This window comes from Cyprinodon tularosa, unplaced genomic scaffold, assembly GCF_016077235.1.
Source record: "Cyprinodon tularosa strain WSP-4 unplaced genomic scaffold, ASM1607723v1 ctg238, whole genome shotgun sequence".
NCBI lineage: Eukaryota > Metazoa > Chordata > Actinopteri > Cyprinodontiformes > Cyprinodontidae > Cyprinodon > Cyprinodon tularosa.
The window spans coordinates 186,789-212,356 of NW_024038890.1; the positions used below are offsets into that span (position 1 = coordinate 186,789).

At 39.7% G+C, this 25,568-nt stretch overlaps 1 protein-coding gene across 1 annotated transcript; it reads right to left on the minus strand.

Annotated features, from left to right (window-relative positions):
- Positions 1–11,537: 11,537 nt before the first annotated feature.
- LOC119784953 (TBC1 domain family member 10A-like) lies at positions 11,538–25,111 on the minus strand. The gene is made up of 9 exons (XM_038287273.1): positions 24,930–25,111; positions 21,335–21,434; positions 19,175–19,282; positions 18,807–18,913; positions 18,593–18,707; positions 16,849–16,914; positions 16,458–16,647; positions 16,226–16,380; positions 11,538–13,802 (listed from the first exon to the last, which is right to left on the minus strand). The coding sequence occupies exons 1-9, from the start codon at positions 25,109–25,111 to the stop codon at positions 13,293–13,295; spliced, it is 1,533 nt and encodes a 510-aa protein (XP_038143201.1). The 3' UTR covers positions 11,538–13,292.
- Between the last annotated feature and the right edge of the window lie 457 nt (positions 25,112–25,568).

Genomic DNA, 25,568 nt, shown 5'->3' on the forward strand with positions numbered 1-25,568 from the left:
ATTTATCAGAGCAGAGAACAGGTGGAGATAGGTTACCCTGGAGGAGCTGCAGGGATCCACAGCTCAGGTAGGAGAACGTACAGCCAGGGTGTCTTCAAATCTGGCTTTTACAAAACAAATATGAGAAAAAAAAAATAATAAAGCATTGTTAAAGATACACTGTGTAAATTTTAGCCACTAGAGGTGCTAGACTTGTAGATCGTAATATTTATCCCCCCTGAAAGCATTTGGTAACATGTTTCTGTTGCAAAATTCAACAAGCTCCCTCCATCTTTAGAAATAACATAGCAGACCGCTTTGGACCAGCAGGTCATGGAGTTACCTCTAAAGACAATGAAACATTCACCCCTCAAGATTAGAGTACAACCAAAACTCCATATGATCAGGTAAGTGTCATAGCTGTTTCATTGCCAAACGACAACTATAAGAAAAAATAACTATCATCATGTCTAAGACGAGCTCTAAATGCCATAAAGTGGTATTCGGGGTCACATGACTAATTTGGTGACAAATTTTACCCTCTAAATTTGCATAATAGAGCTTTTTAGAAAAGCATACCTCACAGAGCATCAATACGTGCCAAGTGCTGTATGTTCACTTCTTAAATGAAGCTAAAACTTGGGTTGAAATGTATTCAATGTTGCTTTAAAATAAATTAATTAAACCTTTACTGTCCAGTTTCCCCTGGGCCATCAAGGGAATCTGCAAATGTAAAAAAAAAAGATCTCTGCTGGAAGCGAACCAGTGTTTGTAGACAGTTAAGCACAGAGGTGCAATCATCATACTGTGGGATACTTTTGCTGTTTTCTCCAGCAAAGACAAAGGGACGTTTTTCAGGATTACATGGAAGATGGATACAGCTAAATATTGACTAATTCTAGAGGAAAACCCTGTTTATGAGGGATCATCATCCAGCAGGACAATGATCTAAAGCATACAGCTAGGGCTATGACTGACTGGTTTAAATAGGAATCCCCATTTCCAATCATCAGTGGCTGCTGTCCTGCATCCTGTTTTGATCTGTTTGCCTGACCTGTCTTTGGACTCCTGCTTGTTCTCTGGTGCTGCAGCATCTTGGACAGTCTTGGTGGTGTCTGCCACATCTTGTTTGCAGCCAACCAGCTGAATCCAGAAGCTGGACCCTACCTTGACCAGATTATCGTGGTCACTAACCTGTGTTTGTCCCCTGCAGAGTTTCCTGCCTTAGATGCCCTAGCCACTGCAGATCTGAAGCCGTTTTATAATAAACACTTTTTAGGTAATCTCACTGTCTGTCTTGCCTGAATACTGGGTCATTATTCATGTCATTACATATATCATGTAATTTGTTTTATATATATCATGTAATTTATTTTAACTTTATTAATCTCCCACTGGAAAAATTCATCTCTGCATTTAACCCATCTGTCATGATTGGCTTAAGAGACTTAACCCACATGCAGAACACCACTGGAAGCTGAGTAAAAGTTTAACAGAGTTTATTGAAAAGTTCACAGAGAAAACATGAACTGGTTCTGGCACAGGTCCGGGACTGGAATCACTGATGTCTGCAGAGATGGATAGTTTGATTAGCCAGGCAGTCAGATGGCTTATCGAGTGAGTTAATTCTGAATGTACCTTGAAGAGGTTCTGACAGGTCCTTTGTGAGGGAGGGAACCGGTTGGGTCCAGAGATTGTAGATTCAGCAGAGAGCTCAGCAGCAGCAGCGTCTAGCTTCTGGCTTGTGAGTTTCAGACCTTTACTTGAGTTTCTAGCTCTCCCTTGAGAGCAGTTGGGGAAGTCCAGACTGAAATCTTCAGGTTTGGCTTCCTTGGGCAGGCAGGCAGGTTTACAGGCAAAGCTCATCCAGAGTTTCAGACTTCAGTCGGGTTTTCTGTGAACAAGAAGACAGAGGCAGGTGAGAATCAAATTTCTCTCTAGAGGCAACTAAGATTCTCAAATTAACAGAGGCTCAGGTTTGCTAACCAAACTTGGTCAACACTGCGGCGTTGAAGGAAGGTCTGACTGCTGCTTATGAAGGAGGTCTCCTGATGGGCTGATGATCCTCAGGTGTGCTGAGGGCTCCAGCCCAGGAGACCCACAGCGCTCTCTGCTGGAGACAGGTGGCAGATCTCCAGATCCCAACACCATCCCCTTGGGGAGCAGTGGGCTGCCATTGTGCGTGAACATCTGGATTCCAAGCGCAGTGTACAATAGGTGTTGGAAATCAGCCTGTCTTCCAGTGTAGTCCTGTTTCTCTGACTGTGACTGGCTGGATGTGCTCTCTTCATCTTCTAACATGGGAGTTGGCTTGGACCTCATCTGCCTGGCTGAGCGTTTCCTGGATGGGGCCGCCTTTTACAGTTGATGTTTGTATGTCTGCTTCTGTCTCCTTGAACCCCAGTCGGCCTCAGCAGATGGCTGCTCACACTGAGCCTGGTTCTGCTGGATGTTTCTTCCTGTTAAGAGGGAGCTTTTCCTCTCCACTGTCGCTACGAGCATGCTTAGTGTGAGGGATTGTGAGTCAATCCCTCACATCGAGTCTATGAGTTGATGCAATCAACTGGTTTTCCTTAGATAAAAAACTTTGAATCAATTTGACTGTATGATCTGGTTGAACTGTAAAGTGCCTTGAGATGACATGTGTTGTGAATTTGGTGCTATATAAATAAACTGAATTGAATTGAATTGAATGCCTCAACCACTAGGCCGCCAATCCCCAATATATTTTGTGGGTGGAGGGGATGGATATTTCTGACCTCTCTCCACTCCCTTTCAAGCACTACATAGAAATTATATCTGCTGTTGTGAATTTAGAGTTCAATTATGAGTTTTTCTTTAAGATCACAGTTTAATCTGCGCTCTGTTAACATTCCTGCTTGAAATAAAATGAATGAATGAATGAATGAATGAATGAATGAATGAATGAATGAATGAATGAATGAATGAATGATGCTCTCCGTGAACAGGGATAAGCAGAAACCCTGTTTTTGTGTGTTGATGTGTAAGAGGTTAAATGACAGATATATTTTCATGAAAACAATTATTGGAAACTAATAACAACATTGAATTTCGGGGCTCTAATTTGAAAAAGTGTGGGAAAAGTTCATTAATATGTAAGAAAGCTTTTGCAAAGCTCTGTAAAAATATTTGATTTGTAAGAAAAATATGTGTTCCACATTGGAATTCAAACCAGGTTTCAGGCAAAACAACAATGTGCTGAAGTTTGTCTGAAGTCTAATGTGTTGACAAAGACCCATCAGTCTAGCTTAGAGATGACAGTTTGGGTCATCATAGAGACAATCGTCACAAAAACCCAAAACAATGGAAGGAAGCGGCTGCAAGTCTTCAGGAGACGAACCACACACAAACATCTTCAGGAGAGAGACCTAAGACTGGCGCTGAGGGTGGCGGGGATGCATCGATTTCCTGTTTTTTCCCAGCTAAGAGGGGTTGAGGGCCTGCGTGTGCCAACTCCACTAATGACTCAAAAACTTGTCAGCCATTGCTAATGCTATCATTCAATACTCTATTACAGTCAGAATGGAAGTGGGGCAGACAGCACATCCTTGTATTCACATGCGTGTGTGGTTGGCAGCAACATCAACTCATCATTAGTGGTGACCAGAAATGATGCCAAACAATGGTTTGTTAAGAGCCTATAACACAGAGGACTTCCTCTCCATATGGCCGAGGGAGTCTGGCTCCAAAACTAATCTGCTCTGTGTTTGTAAAATAAACACCAACCCACAGGCTGCCCAGTCCTCTTGACTCCCGCACCCACATCTCCGCATCTGGCTGACCTTTGACCTGGACTTTTTGAACTGGGCTTCCTTTCCAGTGGAACATGAATGAAGCAATGAAGCATGATGCAAAAAGCTGCACTGTAAGCAGGTTTTATGCATCAGAGGATGGGATAACTGACACATCCTTAGGGAGGTGGCACATACGGCAGCCACAAAACAAGGCGTGGGCTCACAAAGGGGCTGGGCCCCATGTTTATAGAAATTGCATGAAGTCACAGAGCTTAAAAGTGGATGGATTACATCACGGTTATATACAGGTGCAAATGTGGAAGCATTTAGAGAAGACTTTCTTTGCTCGCCTCGAGTTACCTCTAATTTGCCAATATCAGGCAACAGAATTACTCTTTCAAAACATGGCTGCTAACGCAGACATTCCCATCAGACACCCCCCACCCCTTCTCTCTGGGAGCCCACTGGGCCCACTGGTGTTGGAATGAGACGAGATAAGCCCATGGTTGGCCTCCATCAACACATGAGGCTTTCAGAGGCGAGTAGAGTTACAGACAGGCGCTCCTATGGGGCTCAGTGGGAGTGGGAGCGGGCTGGGTCCAGGGGGGGGGGGGGGGGGGGGGGGGGGGGGCACTCAGACATTGGTAGGCTGCTAATCTACCCCCAGCCAGCCTGCTGATGCCCACCATCTGTGTCTGTAACTCATCACCCACTAACCAGGAGCCTCGACAGGCAGGCATAGGAGTAAACAGTCTGATGAAGCAATCCTACAAACCTGCTCTGGTTAATTATCTTATGAGTTCTGTCTGAGCAGGAGCAGAAAGCAGCCTGCAAAGATAGAAGAAAGACTGAAGCCAGCTGTGAAAAGGAGGATTTCATATTTTATATCATATATCATACTTTTTAGGAATTAAAACAGCAAAGTTTTATTCTGTTTTATTCCAATTAAAGCTGCAGATTTAATAAAGTTTAGTTTCAATGTTATATTTCCCTACTATTCCAGTCTGTGCAGGAACCCTTTTTCAACATCCTCATTCCTTTTTTAGATAAAGTTCAAACAGAACACAATTATGTTGCGGAAAAAGCAACATGACAGCTTTAATCACCTCCAGCAGATACCGACGACAGAGGAAAGTCAACTGAAGTCAGCCAGTGTCAGGAAAAATGTGGCCGCTGGTTATGCTCCATTTACTTGATGAGACTTTACAGTCATAATTGCACGTGTCTCTGGCACTGCTGAGCCAGGGGAAGCAGAGGGTCGAGAGGTCGGGAGGATGGGTGCAATAGCGATGAGGGGGTGTGGGCTGGACAAGTCATTGAGATTAGATGGAAACTTTTCAAGTGGTGTGACAGCCACACAGGTGTGCTACATTTACCCCCACATAACCCAAACATGCCCATCATTGGGAGCACAAACACCCCTTGGGCTCAGTGGGTCCAGGCAGGTGATTTGCTGATCCATTTAGTACGCCTCACTTACCTTTTATTCACCACACGCCCGCATGTTTGAACATGGCTTGACAGAGATACGCTTGTTACCTCTAAGATTGAAAGCAGTGGTTTAAGGCCGGTGTTGGACTACTATTTTGAAACCATTAGTGGGTTCAGTTAAGTGATTAAGCAGGGAACTCTGAGGAGGGCTGCCCATTACGCACAAACTCCTGAACAGATTGTAAAAAGTTAATTGGGGCTAACAAAGTTTTTTTTAGGTTAAATGGTTATAAAGCTGTAAACTGTTTAGTTTATTGCATGGAGGTTGGGATAAAGGGGTGTAGCCTAGTGCTTAAAGTGCCTGTACACTACTTAACACTATACAATAATAAGAATAAAAATAATGATAATAGCAGAAACTTGAATAATATGTTATTCAGCTCTATATATTAATCTATAGATCAATATTTTTGCTATATATATATAAAAAACTAAAGAACAAAGCCAGTTCTATATCAGATCTTTACGAGCCAAATTTAAAGTGTGATAATGCCTCTTTTATTAACTATTAAGGCTCATGGTGTTAACATGGAAATAAAGAAAAACACATAATTCATTTAAGTTTGCTTGAGAATAATAAAGAGAACCCTGATTATGTTTTTCGTCTGTAAAATATAATTTTTCTTAGTATTAGGACTGGTCTCGTCATTCCACTTAAGCCATATTATTTTATCCAGATTTTAGACTCCGCCCAATTTGGTCATGCCCTCTGCCAAGGGCACTAAGTACTGGGGGAGGCCCCAAATAAATTCTACTTGTAAAAAAAAAAAATCATAATTATAGTAGTAGTCATAATAACAAAATATTTAAAATAAAGATGTGCATGGTATATGAGCAATAAATATTTTCCTAAGAAAAATATGGAAGGAAAAAGACTGTTCTTACACCACTTTATGGAATGAGTCCTTGTTCTGTATTACACTCCACTATGATGCATTTAAATTCATTGTACTTATTTCCTCATTAAAACCCTCTTAAAATCAGTTATATTGGTTAATTCCTTCTATAATAGGTAAAACACAATTATCTTGTGCAACGGTTTGTTAAAAATAAAAAAAACTCCAATAATCGAATAACTCCTCATATCCATTGCAGATGTTTTCAAAGCTTTAATGTTGAAAAATTATTTGAAAAATGAAGAGAATCAAACTAAAAATTACTGCATTATTGTTCCTTTCCAGTTGGGGGGCACCAGATCACCATAATGGCTTCAGCTGCCCCTGATCGTACCTTTTACCTGAAAAAAATGTCTAAAACTTTTTGCAGCATCAGATTCCTCGGTGGATTTACTAATTCTAGTTTTCGGAGCCCGACCTTTATGTCTCTGTGTGATGAAGGACTGTTCAGAGTACTGCTGTTATCATTCAGCTGTGGTCCTGCTTGTTTTATTCATTTTGGAACCAGTTAAGCAGCACAGCTGGGATCATTTTGCTTTCTTTCTCCTTGCTTATCAGCCATATTAATATAAAGCAAGCCAGGAGTTTCATTTACCACTATTTTTAAAGAAGAAATAGGCTACAAATAGGAATGGATTTTATTTGCTTGAATTTGTTATTTTATAATAATATAATTTATTTGTATTTTTGGGGGGTTTTGTTTTATACTTCTGAATACCAGAATTTGATCATCTGATTATCTAAGTTTTAACATTAAATCAAAGTTACCGGTACCAGCCAACACTTACTTAGTACCTGAGAAGGCATTTTACCAATTACTGTTTAACTCTTACTTTAGTAAACTTTTGGAAGACTACTTTCTGATTTTATTTGGTTTATAAAATATTAAAGTAGTGCTACTGTCAAGCAAAATGATGGATACTCCTCTACTCCACCTCTATGCATACCTTTGCATACCAACCCACTTAAAGATCTGGATGTAGGGTGTAAAGTTAGCAATAAAAATAAAAAACTAAAAATTGAAAAAAAAAAAAAAAAAACAAGCTAAGCATTGTGTTTTATTCCTTAAAAACCAAGACCCTAAAAGAGGAAGCAGTTATTACTTTACCTGCTGTTGATAACGTTAATAGCATTTTTTATTTACTTTAAACCCAGGTCAGCTGGTTACAGAAGTTTGAGCTAACTTTAAGTCAAACCATCCTAAAGGAAACCTCAGAAGCCCATAAATGCAGAGGTTTCGGCATTTGTTATTTCCTGAGCATACATTACGTTGTGATGTTTGGATTGGATAGTTGTTTACAGAGAAGGGTTTGCATTTGGGTTTTGGCGGGGGGGTGAACCACCAATGATCTTCCTGTCAGAAACACGTACTGTAAAGGGAACATTTTTCATGTCTGTAGTTGCAATAAAAACAGAAAATATAACTTTTGTTTCAAAAACTAAAAGCAATACTTTGGATTTTTATTTGTTTTAATTGTTTCATACAGGAAGATCGTTGATGGCGAATTGCGTCAAACCTCTGTTTCCTGTCTTAATAATCATGGATAGATTTAGTCTTATTTCTTCTCCTTATGAAGCAGCCCTGCCCCCAAAAAATAATCAGAAAGGAAATCCAGCAAATACACACTGCAAGTCTTAGATACTTTGATATCATGGCAGCGTCTGTGGTGGCAGGCAGGCTGAGGATGGAGGATGTCAATAAACTTGAAAATCAAAAGCAGCTTCCTTTTATCGTTTAACCATCTGCCATAAAAACAAATTTTATTTGACATTTTTTCTGATCCTAAAATTGCATTGACTCTCATTGAAACTATAGTTTCTGCTTTCCCACATAAGGAAGCTGGGTTTAAAAAGCTCGACATCTGAATCCATCAACTGGATTCTGTGTGAACCACCTCCTAATACATGACAAAGGTTCAAAGAGTCATACAGAAGCTTTTAATTAGACCCAATGTTTTTAAGACTGGAGTGAGGACAGATGAAGCCCATTTTTATACTGAATGTTAAGAGATATGTATTGCAGTTAAGGTATGAGCTGCGTATAACCTTTTGAAAATACTTCATATAAAAAACTCCTCAACTACTCCTTTAGGATCTTGCCTTTTAAGAACTTCAGCATCTCCCCCTCTTCATGTGGTTCATTTTCATACTTTTCTTAAAAGAGTATGCCCACTGGGAGTGGCTGGAATGAGAACTGTGATGACATTTAAAACACCAAATGCACCCATGAGAGTTTTCTGGTGTTATTCTGCGATATATTTACAAGCTAAGTAATATGTGAAGCCAACTGTAGAGCCCTAGTGGAAACTAAATTCTATGATGGAAACTACGTGGATGCCAAATGGCCTCTTCTAAAAGCAGCCTGACCCCTCTATGTTAAAAAGCCTCTGCCTTCATTGCTTTAAATTTGAAACATTACCAAACATTTATTCAACAGTAGTCTCTGTTTACATTGGTCTAATATGGCTCACAGGGACCGCAGGATGGAAAAACATTTACAGAGCTGTCACGGCTCCATCAAGAAGGCTACTTCAAGGCCAGAGACCAGACCCAAACTCAATTAATTCCAAAAAATCTATTTTGGGGAAAAGGGAGCTAAGAGTATAAAAGAACTCATTCATGGTAATGGGTAATGCAGTTATTCAACAATATTAGCACAGTATTGGCGCTCTTAATGTGGCCTGCACAAAGACTGATGTTTTCCCTTGGTGCAATAAATAACTTTTTATTCTCCCTGCTGCAGAGAGATCACCTGCACAAATTATCCCTCCACAATATTTATAACAATGGCCTTCTAATCTGACCTGAGACAACCTGTCATGCTCCATCAAACGTGGGAATCAGATACTTCAGGGACACATGCTCACTTCTATGTTCCTCCAGCACACCTCCTCCCCTGTGCTTTTTTACACTGAGCCTGGGAGCAGAAGGAGAAAGTCACCCGAATCACATGAATCAAGCGCTGTGACATGGGGGTCCGTTGGGTCTGTGATCACACGAAGGATCACAAGTCCCTCTTTTTCCTGCTCTCGTTTCCATTAGCTGTGGATAAGAGCGGCGGAGTGGCCCTCCGAAGGCATATATTTCCGTTGATGAAGAGATAAATCAGATCATTTCTTGAGTGAGGAAGGGAGCACAGAGAAAGCCCTCTTGGTCACCCTCTTTTGAGATGTAAATGGAACGGTGGCACTGAAAGAGGGCCAGGTGTCCGATGCAAAGAGGCAAAGCGTGACGGTGCATGCATTCCTCGGGGACCTCAAACATTAACTGTTGATGTTCCTGATGTGGGAAATCATCAGCAGACAGTTTAATATCCCCTATTGGCTCAGCTAAAGCCAGGCTTTAGGGGTTTTTACATGGTTATAAGCTCTCTGTGATGTAGTTCATGCTTAGAGAACTCTGTCTTATGATTCTTTGTATAATGACTCAAGCTCAGCCAGTTTTAATGGATCATTTTTTAACTTAGGTTTATACTTTTGGTCTTTCTAATGCAGAGGCATGCATTGACTAAACCGTTCCATTGAAGTTTGTTGTTTATGGAGGTGGTTGTCCCACTGAAAGGTAAACCCCCTCTCTTATATCAGGTTTTAGCTTCACTCATCTTCCCCTCTGTGACCATTTTCCCATCCCTCTTGCAAAAACCCTCACCAGAGCATCCTAACAAACTGTTTTTTAGTTTGTTTGTTTTTTAACAATTAGGGTGCTGTGTTCAGTATGGTGTGCACAGTGAGTTTTAAACCTACGCTGTCTTACATTAAGACGATAAAGTTTAAATTTGGTTACATATAATGCACTATTCTTGTGGAAACAATTCCAGAAAAGATTTGTGAAGTTTACGCCCAAATAGTGGTGGTCAAACGGCCCGGTGGCGCCAGTGTACTGCAGCCTCTCTTCTGTCAGTGAGCCCCATCACAGCTGTGGCTACAACGTAGGTTGCCTGTGAGTGTGTGTTTGAATGACTGTAAAGCACTTTGGTCAAGTCTCCTGACTTGAAAAAAGCACTATATAAGTATAGGCTATTTAATGTTTTTAACTAAATAGCAACATCTTGCAAAATCTTTAAATTAAAAACAATCCTTCACAGAACAGCTGGATTTATACTGAGATTAAACTGAATGTAGGTTGAAAGACATAGTTGTGAAAATAAATTCCATAAATGTTTAGATTTCTATTCAGATTAAATATTTTGTCTTTCCTCTTTACTTTCTTCCCAGATTGACATTACTTTTGATCTATGACTCGAAATCATACAATCAATATATTGGAAATTCAGAAAAAGATGGGACCAAATGTGGGAACTTTTACACACCTGAAATGCTGCTCCCCTCAGAAACTCAGACATTCGCCACTTCTACGTTTCCTACAAGTTGCTGCCTGTGTTAATCCCTTTGCTCGCCTCCTGCTGACCACGGGTCAACAGCTGCAGCTCACACCTTGCTGGACGATTAGGAATGAGTTAACAGGCTTTTTGAGGTCATCAAGGCTGCAATTTGCACTGAACTCTTTGAAGCCTGAGGCAAACTATTAAATATCTGACACCTCAATGAGGAGAAAAGGAGCATTTGGGGGCTCAAAGAGTGAATCAACAAAAGAAAAGCCACCTGTCATTTGTCTAAACAACCTTTTCGGACACAAAAAGCTGTTTGGTCTCGCTCCAGGTAAATGGGATTTGTGAAAACCCTTCAAAAAACTACCTGGTTTTTATTTCTAAAAGTCCTAAATGTAAGACAGTTAAAGATATTTGCTTCCTAAATATACATAAGATCAAATGTTTGTTAGAATCAAACTATATTTTATAATCAGTTCTGTTTTTATTTGTGTCCAAGAAGTCCTGTTCGTCTCATTTTTTTTAAAACAAAAAACCCCAAATAAACTAATAAATCAGACTACTGCTTATTTAAATATTGTCTTCTTTAGCAGAGTTTATATTCATGAATTAAACCAAACCAATAATTTCAGTTAGACAGCTGGTCTAAACAAAAGTAAAGGTGAAGCAGTGCTTTAGCTGCTGTGTCAAATGAACAAGCAACAACCGAAACATGGATTCATAGGCAATAAAATGCTATAATGTATCTGCCATAAAATGACAGCCTTAGCATAATGCAGATAGTTATTTCATTAGTGCAAGTAAATCCAACTACAGTCACAGGTATATAGTTTTAACTAATAACTGTACAGGTATTTAAATAATGTTGCCAGTTTGCCTTAACTGCTCTGCCTCCTGTTCTAATTTTCTTATCCTTGCATGTTTCCACTATTGACTATAAAGGATATTTCCTTTATAAAATGTAATGACTAATCCTAGCACTAAGAGATACTAAAATATTCAATGCATGCAAATGAAATATAATCTATGGAAGAAGAAAAGGATCAGCTTTGAGAAATGTGTCTGTAACAAGTAAACACAAATACAAGGTTAATGTAGATTTATAGTTTATTCAAAATGGGAGCTGTAGCATGTGTACAAATGTCATGGAAATATGAAGTTATATTTATTTAGTCTAAGTATAAATGGTGCAAAAATATGTTAACGCATCCCACAGTAGAGGACAGTTCAAAGCAGTGAGTGCGCCCTCTACTGGTCAACAGGGCACATTGCATTACTGGCAGATGGCAATCAAAAGTGCAAAAAGAAAGGTTTCGAGCGAGAAATACCAAAAACATGTATCGTAACTTAATAACTCCTGTATTAACCTAGTGTAAGTAAAAAAAATTCCAATTTTCTTTTTAAAGTGAGTAAAGTGGAAAGTTTCCTGCAAACTCTACATTTTTACCATTTTTTTCTCCTAGTGTTACAAATTGGCCTGTTCTGATTGAAAGATGGCACTTTCTTCAACCTCTAATCAAACATTTAGCATTAAGCTTCTTTTTTTTTTTTTAAGAAAAAATGTACATGTCATATCTACACAATAGGCATTTAAACATTAAAAAGGAACAATGTCAGAAAGATAAATTGCAAACAATATACAGCTGTCAACCTTTTATTCCTCACTGCTTTCTCATCTTTTTAGTTAATTTTTTTTTACAGATATCTATATGTATATATATATATTTTTTTCTTACTCACTCTCACATTTACAAGTGGGTTTTTATATTTAGTGATAAAGAACTGGAATGACACCGATTTTGTGTTTTAAAAAAAAGGCTAAAAAAACCCTCAATAGACCTGAAGTTCTCCATATAAGTAATTACAAAGAAAACTGCTACAAATCTCCCATATGGAAATCCCATTAACCCCATTAGCTGTACACACAGCAAAGGCCTGTAGATGTAACATTGATAGTCTCAGAACAGTCATTTTTCTTTGGAAGATCTAGCCGCCCAAAAAAAAAAAAAAAAAGTGACCTAGGAATGCACGAACTCTCAAGTAACGCAGAGGAAAAGTCAGCACCGATAGGTGATCCGCAGTCATTTAATGTTCTTATTTAACAAATACCTAAAGGACTTAAAAGTAAATGGCATTTAAGGAGATAGGGACGTGTCAAACAGGAATGTCCAGTGTCCTCCGTCCCAACAATGCAGAACCCTGTTGGTGGAAGACAGCTGCAGGAAGATTTAACTGAATAAATAATCGCAGCACAAGAGTCCAACTGAGAAAAAAAAAGTATCTGTGATGGACAAAAAAAAAAAAAAAAAAGGGCACATTTAGTGACTCATTACCGTGGACAGGTTTAGAAATTGTAACATGACACACAGCTCAGGGCAGTGTGATGGTGCCCTCTAGTGGACCAAACAAGTAGTATTTTCAAAAATTGAAAGCAGTGGTGATTTTCAGCACCATATTAACTGCTAGTGTTAGCAATGAGTCAAAGCTGCATTACCTTTGGCACGTTCTTGTTCTTTAAGTTCTATATTATATAATCCAAAAACACTTTGCAAAAAAAGACATGCATTAAGGAACATATTTTAAGCATCTAATGGCACCTGCAGCTTAATGTGGCCAACTAAATGGAAGATTTAAGTAGTTGTACACTTTGCACTTAAGTTTCCAGACTATGTGAATATTATAGGCAAACTTGTGTTTTAAAATGAATACAAACCAAAAAAGTCCAGCGTGTGAACAGCATAAAAAATCTGAACAGATCTTGGCAAGGCTGGCTTTTGATTGTAGGGTGCTGGTGCTTTTAACAGACACGCAAACAAACACACGTACAAAAACGCCGCTGTACAGCTACAGGTACGTATCCTGCTCTGAGCTGCTAAGGCTTTGTGTGGATTCCTGGAGAGCAGGTTCGTTGGCAGCAGGAGGGTCTGTAGGGGGCGCTGTCTGCTGGTTATTGGAGTCCATTTTAGTTTCAGGTGGGGTCTCCGACGCCACGCTGCTGCTGTCTGGAGGTGGTGCGGGTGGATTTGAGGATGGAGGAGATGGATCAGTGGGGAGAGGGTACGGGTTTGGGATCTCCTCAATGGTGGGGGGTTTCTTTATGCTCTTTTTCTTCTTGCTCTTTCGCTCCTCTTTGCCTTTGTTGAGCTGCTGGGGAGGCTCCGGCACCTCGAGCACGATGGTGGGGTTCTGCTTCAGGTCCTGACGCCTGGGTGGTTCGGCCAACATGATGATGCGGGCACCGTGCATCCTCGGAGCTGGCTTAAAGTTAAGCTCTCCGCGGTTTTTCTTCCAGCGTTTGATCTGGGTGTGGTGCTCCCTCTCGATGTCTCGCGCTGTCACCGGCACTTCGAGAATCTGAAAAATGGGAGGAGGGGAGGGAAGGGGGGCGTCATTAGGAAACTGTGAGGCAACAGGACTTTAAAGAGCCCACACTGGAAAATGAATCCCTTCCATGTTAGACCATGTGTGTTTGAGCTTCTTCTTTGTCAGTAAATGCCAAAGGAGACTCGTTCACCCACAGCAGAGGCAGCCCTACAGATGAGAGGGTTTATTGTTTGAGGAGACAGAGGCTCTTACTCAGCTTAGCACATGAGCAGAAACTGCCCAAGTGGAACTCTGCTCAATAGGTCTGTTTCTTGTCAATTTAATTGACTCTCATGCTCCTCTTCTTTTCCCCTAAATCTATAATATCCTCTTGTTCTCCTCAGCTTTACCCCCACAAGACAAAACTCTTTTCAAAGTTAGAACATTAGAAAGTTAGAGCTGGTTTGTGTCCTAAGCTCCCAGCGTGCTGAAGGGTGCAGAACGACCCACCAAAGGCATTTAAAAACCTGCATTAAATGAGCTGCTGTTCAGTATGAATTTACAGCTGTAAGTCTTTCTAATTCAGAACTGAAATGGTCCTGCCACGTCCTTTCTGTCCAACGGGAGCAACGATCATCACACTCATCTGTTAGCCTGATAAACCAGACTAAATGTGAGATTAAATGTGTCATTTAGTCTGGCCCCGATGAATGAGACATCGGAAGATTGTTGATGAGAGCAACCGCTGTCTTTCAAACCGTATTGACCAACGCTCTGAACAATGAGCGCAACTGACTGTGACGTAGTAAGTGCGACAGAAAGCTGGTTGGGGAGTGTAAACAAAAAGCCTGTTGGTAAAATGGTGAAAACGTCCTACTTAAAAATGAATGAGCGTAGAGCCTCTTTTTGCTCACGTTTCAACGAAAACCCAAAGTCTAATCCTTGCAAAACTGAGTCAAAAGAGAACTGTTCAATAGTTGTTGCCATCTTCCTTGTTGTGCTTTCTCCAACGTTGCGCAGCTTTGTCGTCACGCCCTCAAAATCCCGCCCACTTTGAATCCAAAAATTCAAAACACTAACCCTATCTCTGCGTTGTGATTGGCCGCCAGTTCTAGGGCCTGGGGCATTGATCGAGGTTAGAGCACTCGCAGGCAAAAATAATTTTGGCCGCTGGTGGGTGGGGCTAGTTTACGACGCTACTCATTTGTTACAATTTCTGTTAACTAAAGGCCAGTGTGAAAGCCCACGGCACCAAACAGGAAATGATGGTCTGCTCCAAGTCTGGGCCCAAACAAGTGAACCTAGCACGTTTCTTATTGTGAATGCATCCTCAGACATTTTTAAGATTATATGTTTCATTCTGATTACAGAGTGAGCAAAAACTTCATCTCAACTTCGAACAAAAGATTTGAGAAAAAAAACTCTATTCAATGAGTCATCACTCATATCGTGTTAAGAAGATTTGAGATCAGCCAAGAGTAGTAACAGCATGACTGCAAAGTGAAATATGTGTTTATCAGCATTAAAATCCTGCAGCCAATCCACTTCTCTAGCAGATTGGCATCAATGGAAACTGACATTTTACCCATTCCTCTCTAAATTAAACTCCCAGACAGAGAGTATCTGTAAAGGCTGCCCCTGAGCCTCATTTAATTTATGTCTGGACTTTAACTGGTCTATTCAGACATTTAAATAGACTTTGATCTTCAGCGCTCTACTACAGCTTTGGCTACGCCTTCACGTCATTGTCCTACTGAAAGGTGAAGCCCTTTATTTAGCTCCAGCCATCTTTCCATAAACTCTGGCCATCTTATGTTTTTTTTTTGCTAGCTGCACCACAACAAATGCTTAATTTTGGATATCACAAGCAGTTTTCTGTTGAGGGATTCTACCACCTGAGGATGTTACCACGGCCCTGTTGGCTGCTTCTGCTTCCTCGTTCTGTTGGATGGGATTTAATTATCAGCAGATGGATTCCCTTCGCTGATTAATTTACTTCTGAAGGTGATTAGCTGCACCAGAAATTATTTACAGGTGTTAGAGAAAATAGGGCTGAATTAGAGATGTCACATACATTCATAGTTTTACAAAACTTTGTGTTGATTTTATGTGTAAAAACTAGAAGTTTAGGCTTCATTAGACAAGTTTAAAAATGTGACACCGACTGTTGAAACCCCAAATTATTCGGTAGATAACAAGCGTTCTCTGAGCTTTTCTATTTTAGGAAAGCAAACACATAAACACATAAAAATAAAGGGTTTTATTCTCTAATATTTACTTTGGTTAAAATAATCCTGGACTTAGTGATTCCAATCAAGCAGATCCCATTTAAAGGTTTAAGACGTTTTTATCAAATGTAAAAGGAGGACAGGAAAACAAAATTCTTAGCTAAAACCAATAGTTATAACAAGCTCCGTGTTTGTGATAAATACCAGGCGCTACATTTCTGTGTTATTCCAGCTCTCTGCTCTTACCTCTCGGACGAGGAATCCCTCCTGCATGTACCGTGGGTCGATGGCCCGGAGGAGCTCCATGGTTTCATACAGACCCTGGCAGGTCTTCAGCTTCTCACGTGTTCCCAATGTGCACTTAAGCAGCACCAAACCCACACGGAAAATTATTTTGACTCCTACGCACAGAGAAGAGGGGGGCGATTCAGACATTGGGACGTTGTGATGTTGAGTTACAGTGAGATATGCTTATTACCATCGCAGAGAAACATGTCCCAGACACGCAGCACTGAAGCCCAGGGCAGGGTTCTGGAGAAGGCACACATAAACCACTCGGTCATGTACAGGACGGGGTCAATCTTATGTTTCTCCAGGTGCCTGAAGGCTATTGGGGAAACTCGTCGCAGCAGAGCAAACAAGATCTCTCCATCCAACTGGATTGCTTCCTGAAGTGACAAGAGTGAGAACTCAAAAAAAAAACATAAAAATTCTGAAATTTGATTCACATAGTTTCATCAGAGAGCTTCAATTGTTTACATATATTATATACAAGTTCTGTTAGAACTTGTCCATTTGTATTCAAATTACATCTTTTTTTTTATTTTTATTTCTAACCAATAGTGATGTCACAGTGAATGTCAACTCACCAAGCCAGGGCTGTAGTAGCCAGGAAGATATTTCTCACAGATTTGGACAAGCCCCCAGAAAGCATCCTGCAGAAACAAACACAAGATCCTCTTAGAAACACGTCTAAAGATCATCAGTTCATACAGCACACCTATAAGCCAGCACAGCATGCAGCAGTAATTCTTTGAGCACTGAAGTCAGGAATGGGACCGTGTCAGATTATCTTTGTACGTTATTCCCAAGTAAAAACAACAAATTAGCAAGGTCATTCTTTGAGCTAGCAACTAGCTCAACTACTAAGTAGCAGTGTGCTGCAACAGGCGGTATATTAGCCTGACTCATATGCATCAACTCTTTAGGTCACAAAGTTTGCGGTGTGCCTTGAAAAGTGTTGAAATATCGGAAATCTCTTGGTCTGTTCAGTCATTCGGAATTCCTTTCACTGGAAATAAGGGGCGTCAATCCACTAATCTTTACACTTTGCACAAAACAGACAACTACCATCCTCCTGGCAACCACCAAGCCTAGAGGGGACCATAAAACTTCCAGATAAAGAACCACAATTAATGCTCTCAGGGAATGCACCTCTACTGTTCTGAAGTCCAGTGGGGACGTGCTTTACACCACTGCATCCCATAATTTGCATAACACTTGGAGATGTACGGCTTGGCTGCACCTGCTTGCAAATAGAAAGCCGTTCTATGGAGCTCTCTACAAACTGTCCTGGAGCTAATGCCAGATTCCCATTCAGCATAACTTCTAACCAGGGAGAAAGCATCGATGGTGGGCAGGGGGAAGTGAGAGAACGAGGTCTCTGCTGGACCTAAGGGAGGACGACCAGCAGTCTTTGAAGGAATAAATAAAAAAAAATGTTTTAAGACACCTAAAAACCTCTTCAGATCATTACTTATTTCTACCTTTAACGTTTTAGCTGAGAAAAGCTTTGCTTCCGCTGCATTTCTTTAACCTATAGCACAACTACAACCAGTCCCTGATTGGTCGCCATGACGCGATTTCATGGAAAAGTTCAGATTTTTCAGCATCAACAGTCACAACTCCACACTCTACTTCGAGCGCTGCTGTTTGACAACACCTCAGCTCTATTACGGAGCATGAGGCGAGAGCAGCCGTCCACTTCACCATCCTTCCTTAACACAGTTTGTATAGGGATACTATGTACTGCGCTCTGTCATAATGCATCTTTAGATGAATCAGGCCAGAAACGATACCAACACTAAACAAAATCTATAATTTGTAGAATAGATTTTTGCACCATGTTTTTTCTCCCACACTGTTTACATTTGATTACTGCTACACTTTATGGAATGGAAATGTTAGTTTACTGTCTGAAAAGCTGTACTAAACAAAATTTCATTTTGTATACATTCTGTTTATACAAAATGACAATTAAATGTTGTCTAAGTCTAAATTGTCCTCTTTAAAAAGTACCACGAGTAGACGTGTTATTTACAACCAGACTGTCCTTTTGGTTTTTATAAGCCTAGAGTTCTGAACAAGGAACTGAAAACATATCAGTGTGTGAATACGTCAGTCAAACCAGATACAAGTACCCAGAATAAGGAATCAATAAGCCCTCATACCACTGAGGAAGCTGTCCAGAGTCTCGATTTTACTAAATAACACAGAAGCCTTAAAAGTAGTGAAATTTAAAGCTCTACCTGGGTGTCACGCCACTTTTACAGTTTATCTTCCCGCTACTAAACCTAAAAACAAAATGGATTCAGAACATGCAAAAATCAGTACCTCAGCAGGCATGTGCATTAATAAAACAGCAGCAATAGGGGCCTGGGCCTGGCAGTATCCCTCCTCAGGTTTGTAGAGAGTGTATGCCTTGAGAACACGAAACAGATCCTGCTGCCTGCATAGTGAGAAAATATAAACAGGGAGAGGATTTAATCATATTTACCATCAAACTGTACAATCACTACTTCGACTTGTAAGATCACAGAGAACTCACCCGTGTCCTCCTCGTGACACAAACATCTCATGAAAAGGAAACTGTCGATGGAGATCTTTTTCAATCACATCGAGCCATTTAGGGTCTCCTGGTTGACTGTCCAGCTCCTGTCAAAATACACAAAATAGACACATACCATGACTTACAAGAAATATATTAGTGATGCCATGAGTAAAATTAGAAACAAACTGAATCATCTTAGATACAAATTTAGATTTAGAAAAATAAGTCAGTGTTTTGTTGTTTGTTTTTAAACAGCCGATTCAGTTCAGTGAAATTTCCACTGAAATAAAAAAAAAATTAAATGAGCCTACAATAAAACAACTAGAGAGCCGAGGAGGAGGAAGTGAAAAGAGAAGCTGTCTGACCTGAAACTTTCCTTGGTTCTGTTCTCTCTTCACCTTCCCTCCTGATAGGTAGAGCCAGGCACGGCCTCTGAGGGCAGGAGGGATCCCTTTCTGACAACGGAGTCTCACCTGAACCAGAGGAAGCATTTTACTAATTAACCAGTGAACAAAGATAAACAAGGGTGTCAAAGTTACAAATGAAGCCAATGAAAATGTATGTAGTGCATATTAGAAAGATTACTATAACTGTAATTCATGAATGAAATCACAGTCAAAGCAAACTGGAGATACCAACAATAATATATGAGGATGTTCGTGTTTAACAGTGTTTTTACACCTTTTCCAGTTGAAGATGCCAGTTCCATGTTTAAATTTCTTCTTTTTTATTTTCTAACAGTATTAACCTCTGGAGATTTGAGTCGGCTTTATACGTTTAACACCGAACTTCTACAGATAGACTCCTCAATAACCTACCGGTAATTCCTCTAATTTGTTGATATACGTTTACAAGCTAACATAATAGATAATTAAACAAACAGGAAATGATGATTCTGGTATCATTTAATTGTGTAGTCAATCATTACATGAGATTACATTTTTTATTTTACATTATGAAACGGTGAGATAAAATGTTAAAAGATGGTCAATTTAAAGTTTATAAATCATTCAAATTCAGTCAAAACGTAAACACTTAAATCAGAGAATGTCTAATATAGAATTAGGGCTGCAGCTAATGATTGTTTTGCAATTTGATTAATGGATCAATAATTGGATACCCGAGGTGATTTTATACAGTATATAAACTAGGGGAAGCCAAAAATGTGTCATTTGAGAAGCTCTAGATAAATTATAAAATTATATAAATAATATTCAAGGACCAAAAAAGATTTTTTATCTTAAATGCAAAGTGTAATTTTTTTAACCTTTTCAACATATTTACTGCACTGTTGGGTTACCATTTCAGTTGATGTCAACAGTCAGAGTCTATAACCAATTATTAAATTGGAAGACAATTATTTCATACATGATTATTCACAATCCGATTAATTGTTTGAGCCGAGCATACAATAAAAGCCAGATAAACTCAGCAATAGATAAAAACAATATGGAAAAATATCTTTTTTCTTGAAACAGGAGTATTTTCCCTCGTTTTGCACAGGTAACTAAAGCAATTGAATAAGATTCACATTTAAAATTAAAATAAAAAATAGCAACAGTATTCTTATTTTAAGTGCATAATATGTAATTATCTTACATGGAATGATAAATATCTTCATGGAAAGAAATACTCATTCCATTAGAAGATCATCTTTTTTACCTGATCAAGTTCAGGCCAAATATGCTTATTATAGGTTTAACTCAGGTTTTTTCAGGCAAGCATGATAAAAGAAAACATATTTTATATTCAAAACAAACAGAGACAGTTTGGAGGAAGATTATGTTGACCTTAGTGGGATCAAAGTCTGCCATCATTCTACTTGGGAATGAAAACAAAGGCTTAAGGATTTCTTATTCTTATGTTAGTGCAAAAGCGATGATCATTCAATAACAACAACAAACCTCATGTGATGCAACTGACTCACCTGATGAATTCACTTCACATTGTGCTCTTATTCACAGTACTCCCTAAAATGATCCATCACTGTATGTTTCAAAACACAGATGGCTTTTCAATAGCTTAGCAAGAGACTTTCACAAAAGAAAAAAGCACAAAGGATCGTTAGAAACCCCTAATCATTATAAAAATAGAAAAAGGTCTGTTCTTCAGCTGCTGTGTACTACTGGAAAGCTCTCAATGCTTCCCCAAACTTTGGTGTATAAATAGTTTACATTTTCACCACCATTATTACATGGTTCTATCACAGAAACTAAGAGCAGCTCCACCCTGAATCTGAGACAGTCATTTTGTCACATAGTGTGATAGGAGACAACAACAGGGTTGTGTCCTGGCTTGCAGCTGACTCGAAGAAATGAGGTGAGGTTACAGCTCTTTGCTCAGCTGCAGAAATCTGTTCACACAGAACTTGTTAAACAAGTGGGTTTGCGAACAATAAGTCTATAAATTTCTAGCTTGCGCAATTAAAATCCTTGAAGCAACAGCGATGGAAGTTTAATCATGCATCGGCACGATTCAGAACATACAAACTATCAGCTTGAGTTGTTTTAATAGCCTTTGCTGACCTTATTGAACCTTTTCAGCATCCATTTGTCCCAATGGCTGAGCATATCCAGCCACTTCACCTCCCGTTGCCTGAGCACCTCTGGAGGAACATCCTGAGCTCTGGTGACAAAGCAGAGACAAGAGAGTGAAACTCAATGTTAAAAGTGAGTGAATATCTCAAATACACAAAATCACATCAAAATAAAATGAGTAAAACAGAAGACTTTCATGACTCCTGCACAAGTCATGTTTCAAAGAGAAGTATTAATGTAAACCAATGTTTCAAAAATGCATAATGATAATGCTAGTACCACTAGAAGCCCCTTCAACAAGCTACAGTAAGCTGGTGTATTTGCTTTGAACACTTTCCAGTGTTTACAAAAAAGGATCATTTAGGCCTATTGAGAAATGTTTCTGACCACAGGAAAAAAGCATTGATGGAACGTTTTGGAAAATAAAGGCAATCCTGCCTTTAGGAATAATGTAGCATTACAGAAATCACTAATGTTCTGTTCACTAACCACTTTAAAACTAATGCCTCTTTCCACTGAAATTAGTGGGTTAACGGGTTTTTCAAACACGGGGCGACACGTTAGAAATTGGCGTTTGGCTCCCTTTCCATTGGCGATAAAAGTCTTTGGCAATCTGCGTGTCCTCCATCCACACACCTCTGAGTGTCTGGTGACACCATCACGCTTGGTTAGCATTGATTATGTCACCAGTGTGACAGAAATAAGGAAAGTGAACAATGGATAGCAACATGTACGGAAGCCAGGGCGAAGTAAGTCTGCCTTATTCAATTCAGTTATGATATATACAGTTATGATATATATATATATATATATATATATATATATATATATATATATATATATATATATATATATATATAAACTGTTTTCTCACCCCTCGTGGGGTGGTATGTGTCATCCTCAAGCTCGGGTCCTCTACCAGAGGCCTGGGAGTTTGAGGGTTCTGCGCAGTATCTTAGCTGTTCCTAGGACTGCGCTCTTCTGGACAGAGACCTCTGATGTTTTACCTGGAATCTGCTGTAGCCACTCTCCCAGTTTGGGGGTCACAGCCCCCAGTGCTCCAATTACCACTGGCACCACTGCTGCTCTCACTTTCCACATCTTTTCTAGCTCCTCCTTCAGTCCTTGGTATTTCTCAAGCTTCTCGTGTTCTTTCTTCTTGATGTTGATGATATATATATATAATGACCAATGCAAAAAAAGTAATAATTTGATCAAATGGTCACCAATCAAATGGTGCATCTGCAACTTTATGCATCCAATCATTGCTTTTGAGATGTTAATCATTAAAATAGACATGATAAGATGAATAATGTGGACTAAATATGTTGATCCTGTAGTCGGGATTAGTGTAGTTCAAATGTATTGGTGAGGTGATTCTATGCAAAGAAAAAAGGGGGCGAAGCTCTACAACAGAACAGAAGATTTAACATGGTCAAAACTAACATTACATATCATTTCTGAAGCTTTACTGAGTTATGTTATTATCTCATCAGGTCAAGCCTGTAATAGCAGGGTAAAACTCCGTCACAGTTTCCTTTTTTAAACACAGGATAGCTCTCACTCAGCTGGGAGTGTAGACTTGATGTGGTGGGCAAGTATACGGTTTTATACTCCAGTTTAGGCTTTCAAAGCTCTTAACTAATTAAGATACTTTTATTGCCAAGCACTGCAAGCGAATGCTTAAGTATGAGCCCAACAAACTGAGCCAAAAGAGGCCCTTTGGTATAAGGGCACCAGAAGATGGGGTTCAACGCTTGCCAACATTACTGCAAAAAGAAACCTGGAGAGTGACTGAGATAGCTTTCACTCATTTCTTCAGCGTTGCAATGAAGGAAACAAAAAAGTGTCAATTCATCAATGCCCAGAAAGATGTGCAGAGATGAATTCAAAACATAATTTACAATGTGACCAGATAAAACTATGCAAATTGTAATTAGACCATCTCAATATGTGTTAACCATTATCAAGATGTTACTGGCTTGTATCTTTCTAGAGCGGAGGTCTTCAACAGGGGGTCCGCTACCCGTATGGGGTCCATGGAGGTGCTGCATGGGGGTTGCGAAAGTTTTGTTTAATTAGACTTTTTAATTTTTCTATTCCCCCCTATAATTTTTTCCACTAATTGAAATGTCTTTAAATACACATGAACATGAATTCAACACACTGTAGTGAATGGATAAATGGAGGCAGAAGATGTCTTTCAGCCATTAATGCACACATTCAGCGACACACAAGAGCTCTTTCAAGCTGGGCACCATTTTATTCACAACACCTGTCCCATCAACGAGGAATCAAAATCAGAAATATTCCCAGGGAGAAATAACTTTCGTTGCATGAGTCTATCTGTAATAGAGTGACCATAGGACTAGTTGGATATAACCCATTTTCACAATATATATACAGAGGTGTCAAGTAACGAAGTACAAATACTTTGTTACTGTACTTAAGTACACTTTCTAGGTATCTATACTTTACTCCATTACTTATTTTTCTTCCTACTTCTGACTTCTACTCATTACATTTTCACACAAGTATCTGTACTTTCTATTCCTTACATTTTTTAAAACAAATGTTACTCGTTACTCTTGGTTTCGGTTTAATGTTTTGGTTTTTATTTTTACGACTCTAGTGGCTTGTTTTTTTGAAAGTAGGTTGACAGGAACTCAGGTCGGCCACGTCGAGGACTAAGGCCTCCGTACATGGGTCGTGCACTTACCACTGCGCCACCTGCATGCCCCAGGTTTAATGTTTATAAATATTTATTTCATGTCATGTACGCCATCCAATGCAGATCATTGGCGCCATCCACATCTTGTCAAAACTAGTGTAATTGGATGAGTCATAGAACGCAAACACTCATTGGTTAGCTAAAGGAAATCATCAAAGCAAGCAGGTGTTCTTCAATCTGGAAACGTTTTCTATGCTATGCTACAACGTCGGATTCAGAAAAAGATGTTGAAATGTCTGAAAGAGGGTATCGGTAGATGGAGACCAACAAGACTTCCCTCTTCCTTGGCCCTATTTCAAAGAATTTTTAGAAATAGTGAGCTTCAATTCATATAGTGGCATCTGGCTGTTTTTTTGTTGTTTGTTTTTTTTTTAAGGTTACTTTATACTTCAAGTAGTTTTTGGAGCACATACTTTTTCACTTTTAATTGAGTAAAGAGGTCAAGTTGATACATCAACTTTTACCAGTGTTTTTAAACTGCAGTATCTATACTTCTACTTAAGTAATACATGTGTGTACTTTTGACACCACTGTATAAATAATAGGGGGTCCCCCTCCATCTCGCCATCAGTGAGGGGGTCCTTGGCCTGGAAAACGTTGAAGACCCCTGATCTAGAGGTAAAAGGGGCATCCAGTTAGTTAGAAGAAAACACAGGCTGTGCCACGCAGTTGGCTTTGCAGTTCATGCAACTCAACTGATCATCGCCCCGTTGGGATATTTTATCCTCTGTATCACAGAACATTTTCTGTTCAAATGGATTCCACCACTCCCATGTTATAGGTTGATTACAATAAGCCTGCAAAACAACATTGTGTGGGAATGAATCACTCTTCGAACTGAAACAAACTTACGACTCCTCGGAGTACTGCTGCGCCCCTCCGATGAAGCCATATCTGTCGGTTTGCCTCTCGCTGGTGAAGCCGTTGATCTCCGAGTCGGAACCCAGAGAGCTCTCGTCTTCTATGTGACTGCTGTTAAGCGTCCTGATGCTCCCCATGTCCACTGACGGGCGGCCATTCTCTATTTTGGCCATGGTGGCAGAGCTAGCTAGCTAGCCAGGGTTAGCTAACGTCAGCAACGAGCTTGTTGACAGCCCAAAACTCAGTCAAACTACATCGACGCCATGATTCCTAAATCCGAATCAAAGTTTTTCCATCAGCCAGCCTGGTTGCAAATTGTCCCAAATCCTCATTTAACGGACCGCATCCAATAGGTTATCCGTTAGCCTTGGTGGTTGACTTGTATTAAATTCATCATTAGCAAGCTAATTGTTAGTTAGCATTAACTGCTCGTACCAACACGATACTTAACTATTTTCGACCGTCCCTGCCTACGTCTCACCACCGTTACATCATATACAAGTATTTTCCCTGTGGTCTATGTAATTACACTTATTATGAGCTCAGATAATACTAGAATAATACGTTGTGCTGTCATCCCGAGTGTACAGCTGGACAGAATGCTTCGGTCGGGGAGCAGCCAAATCTAAA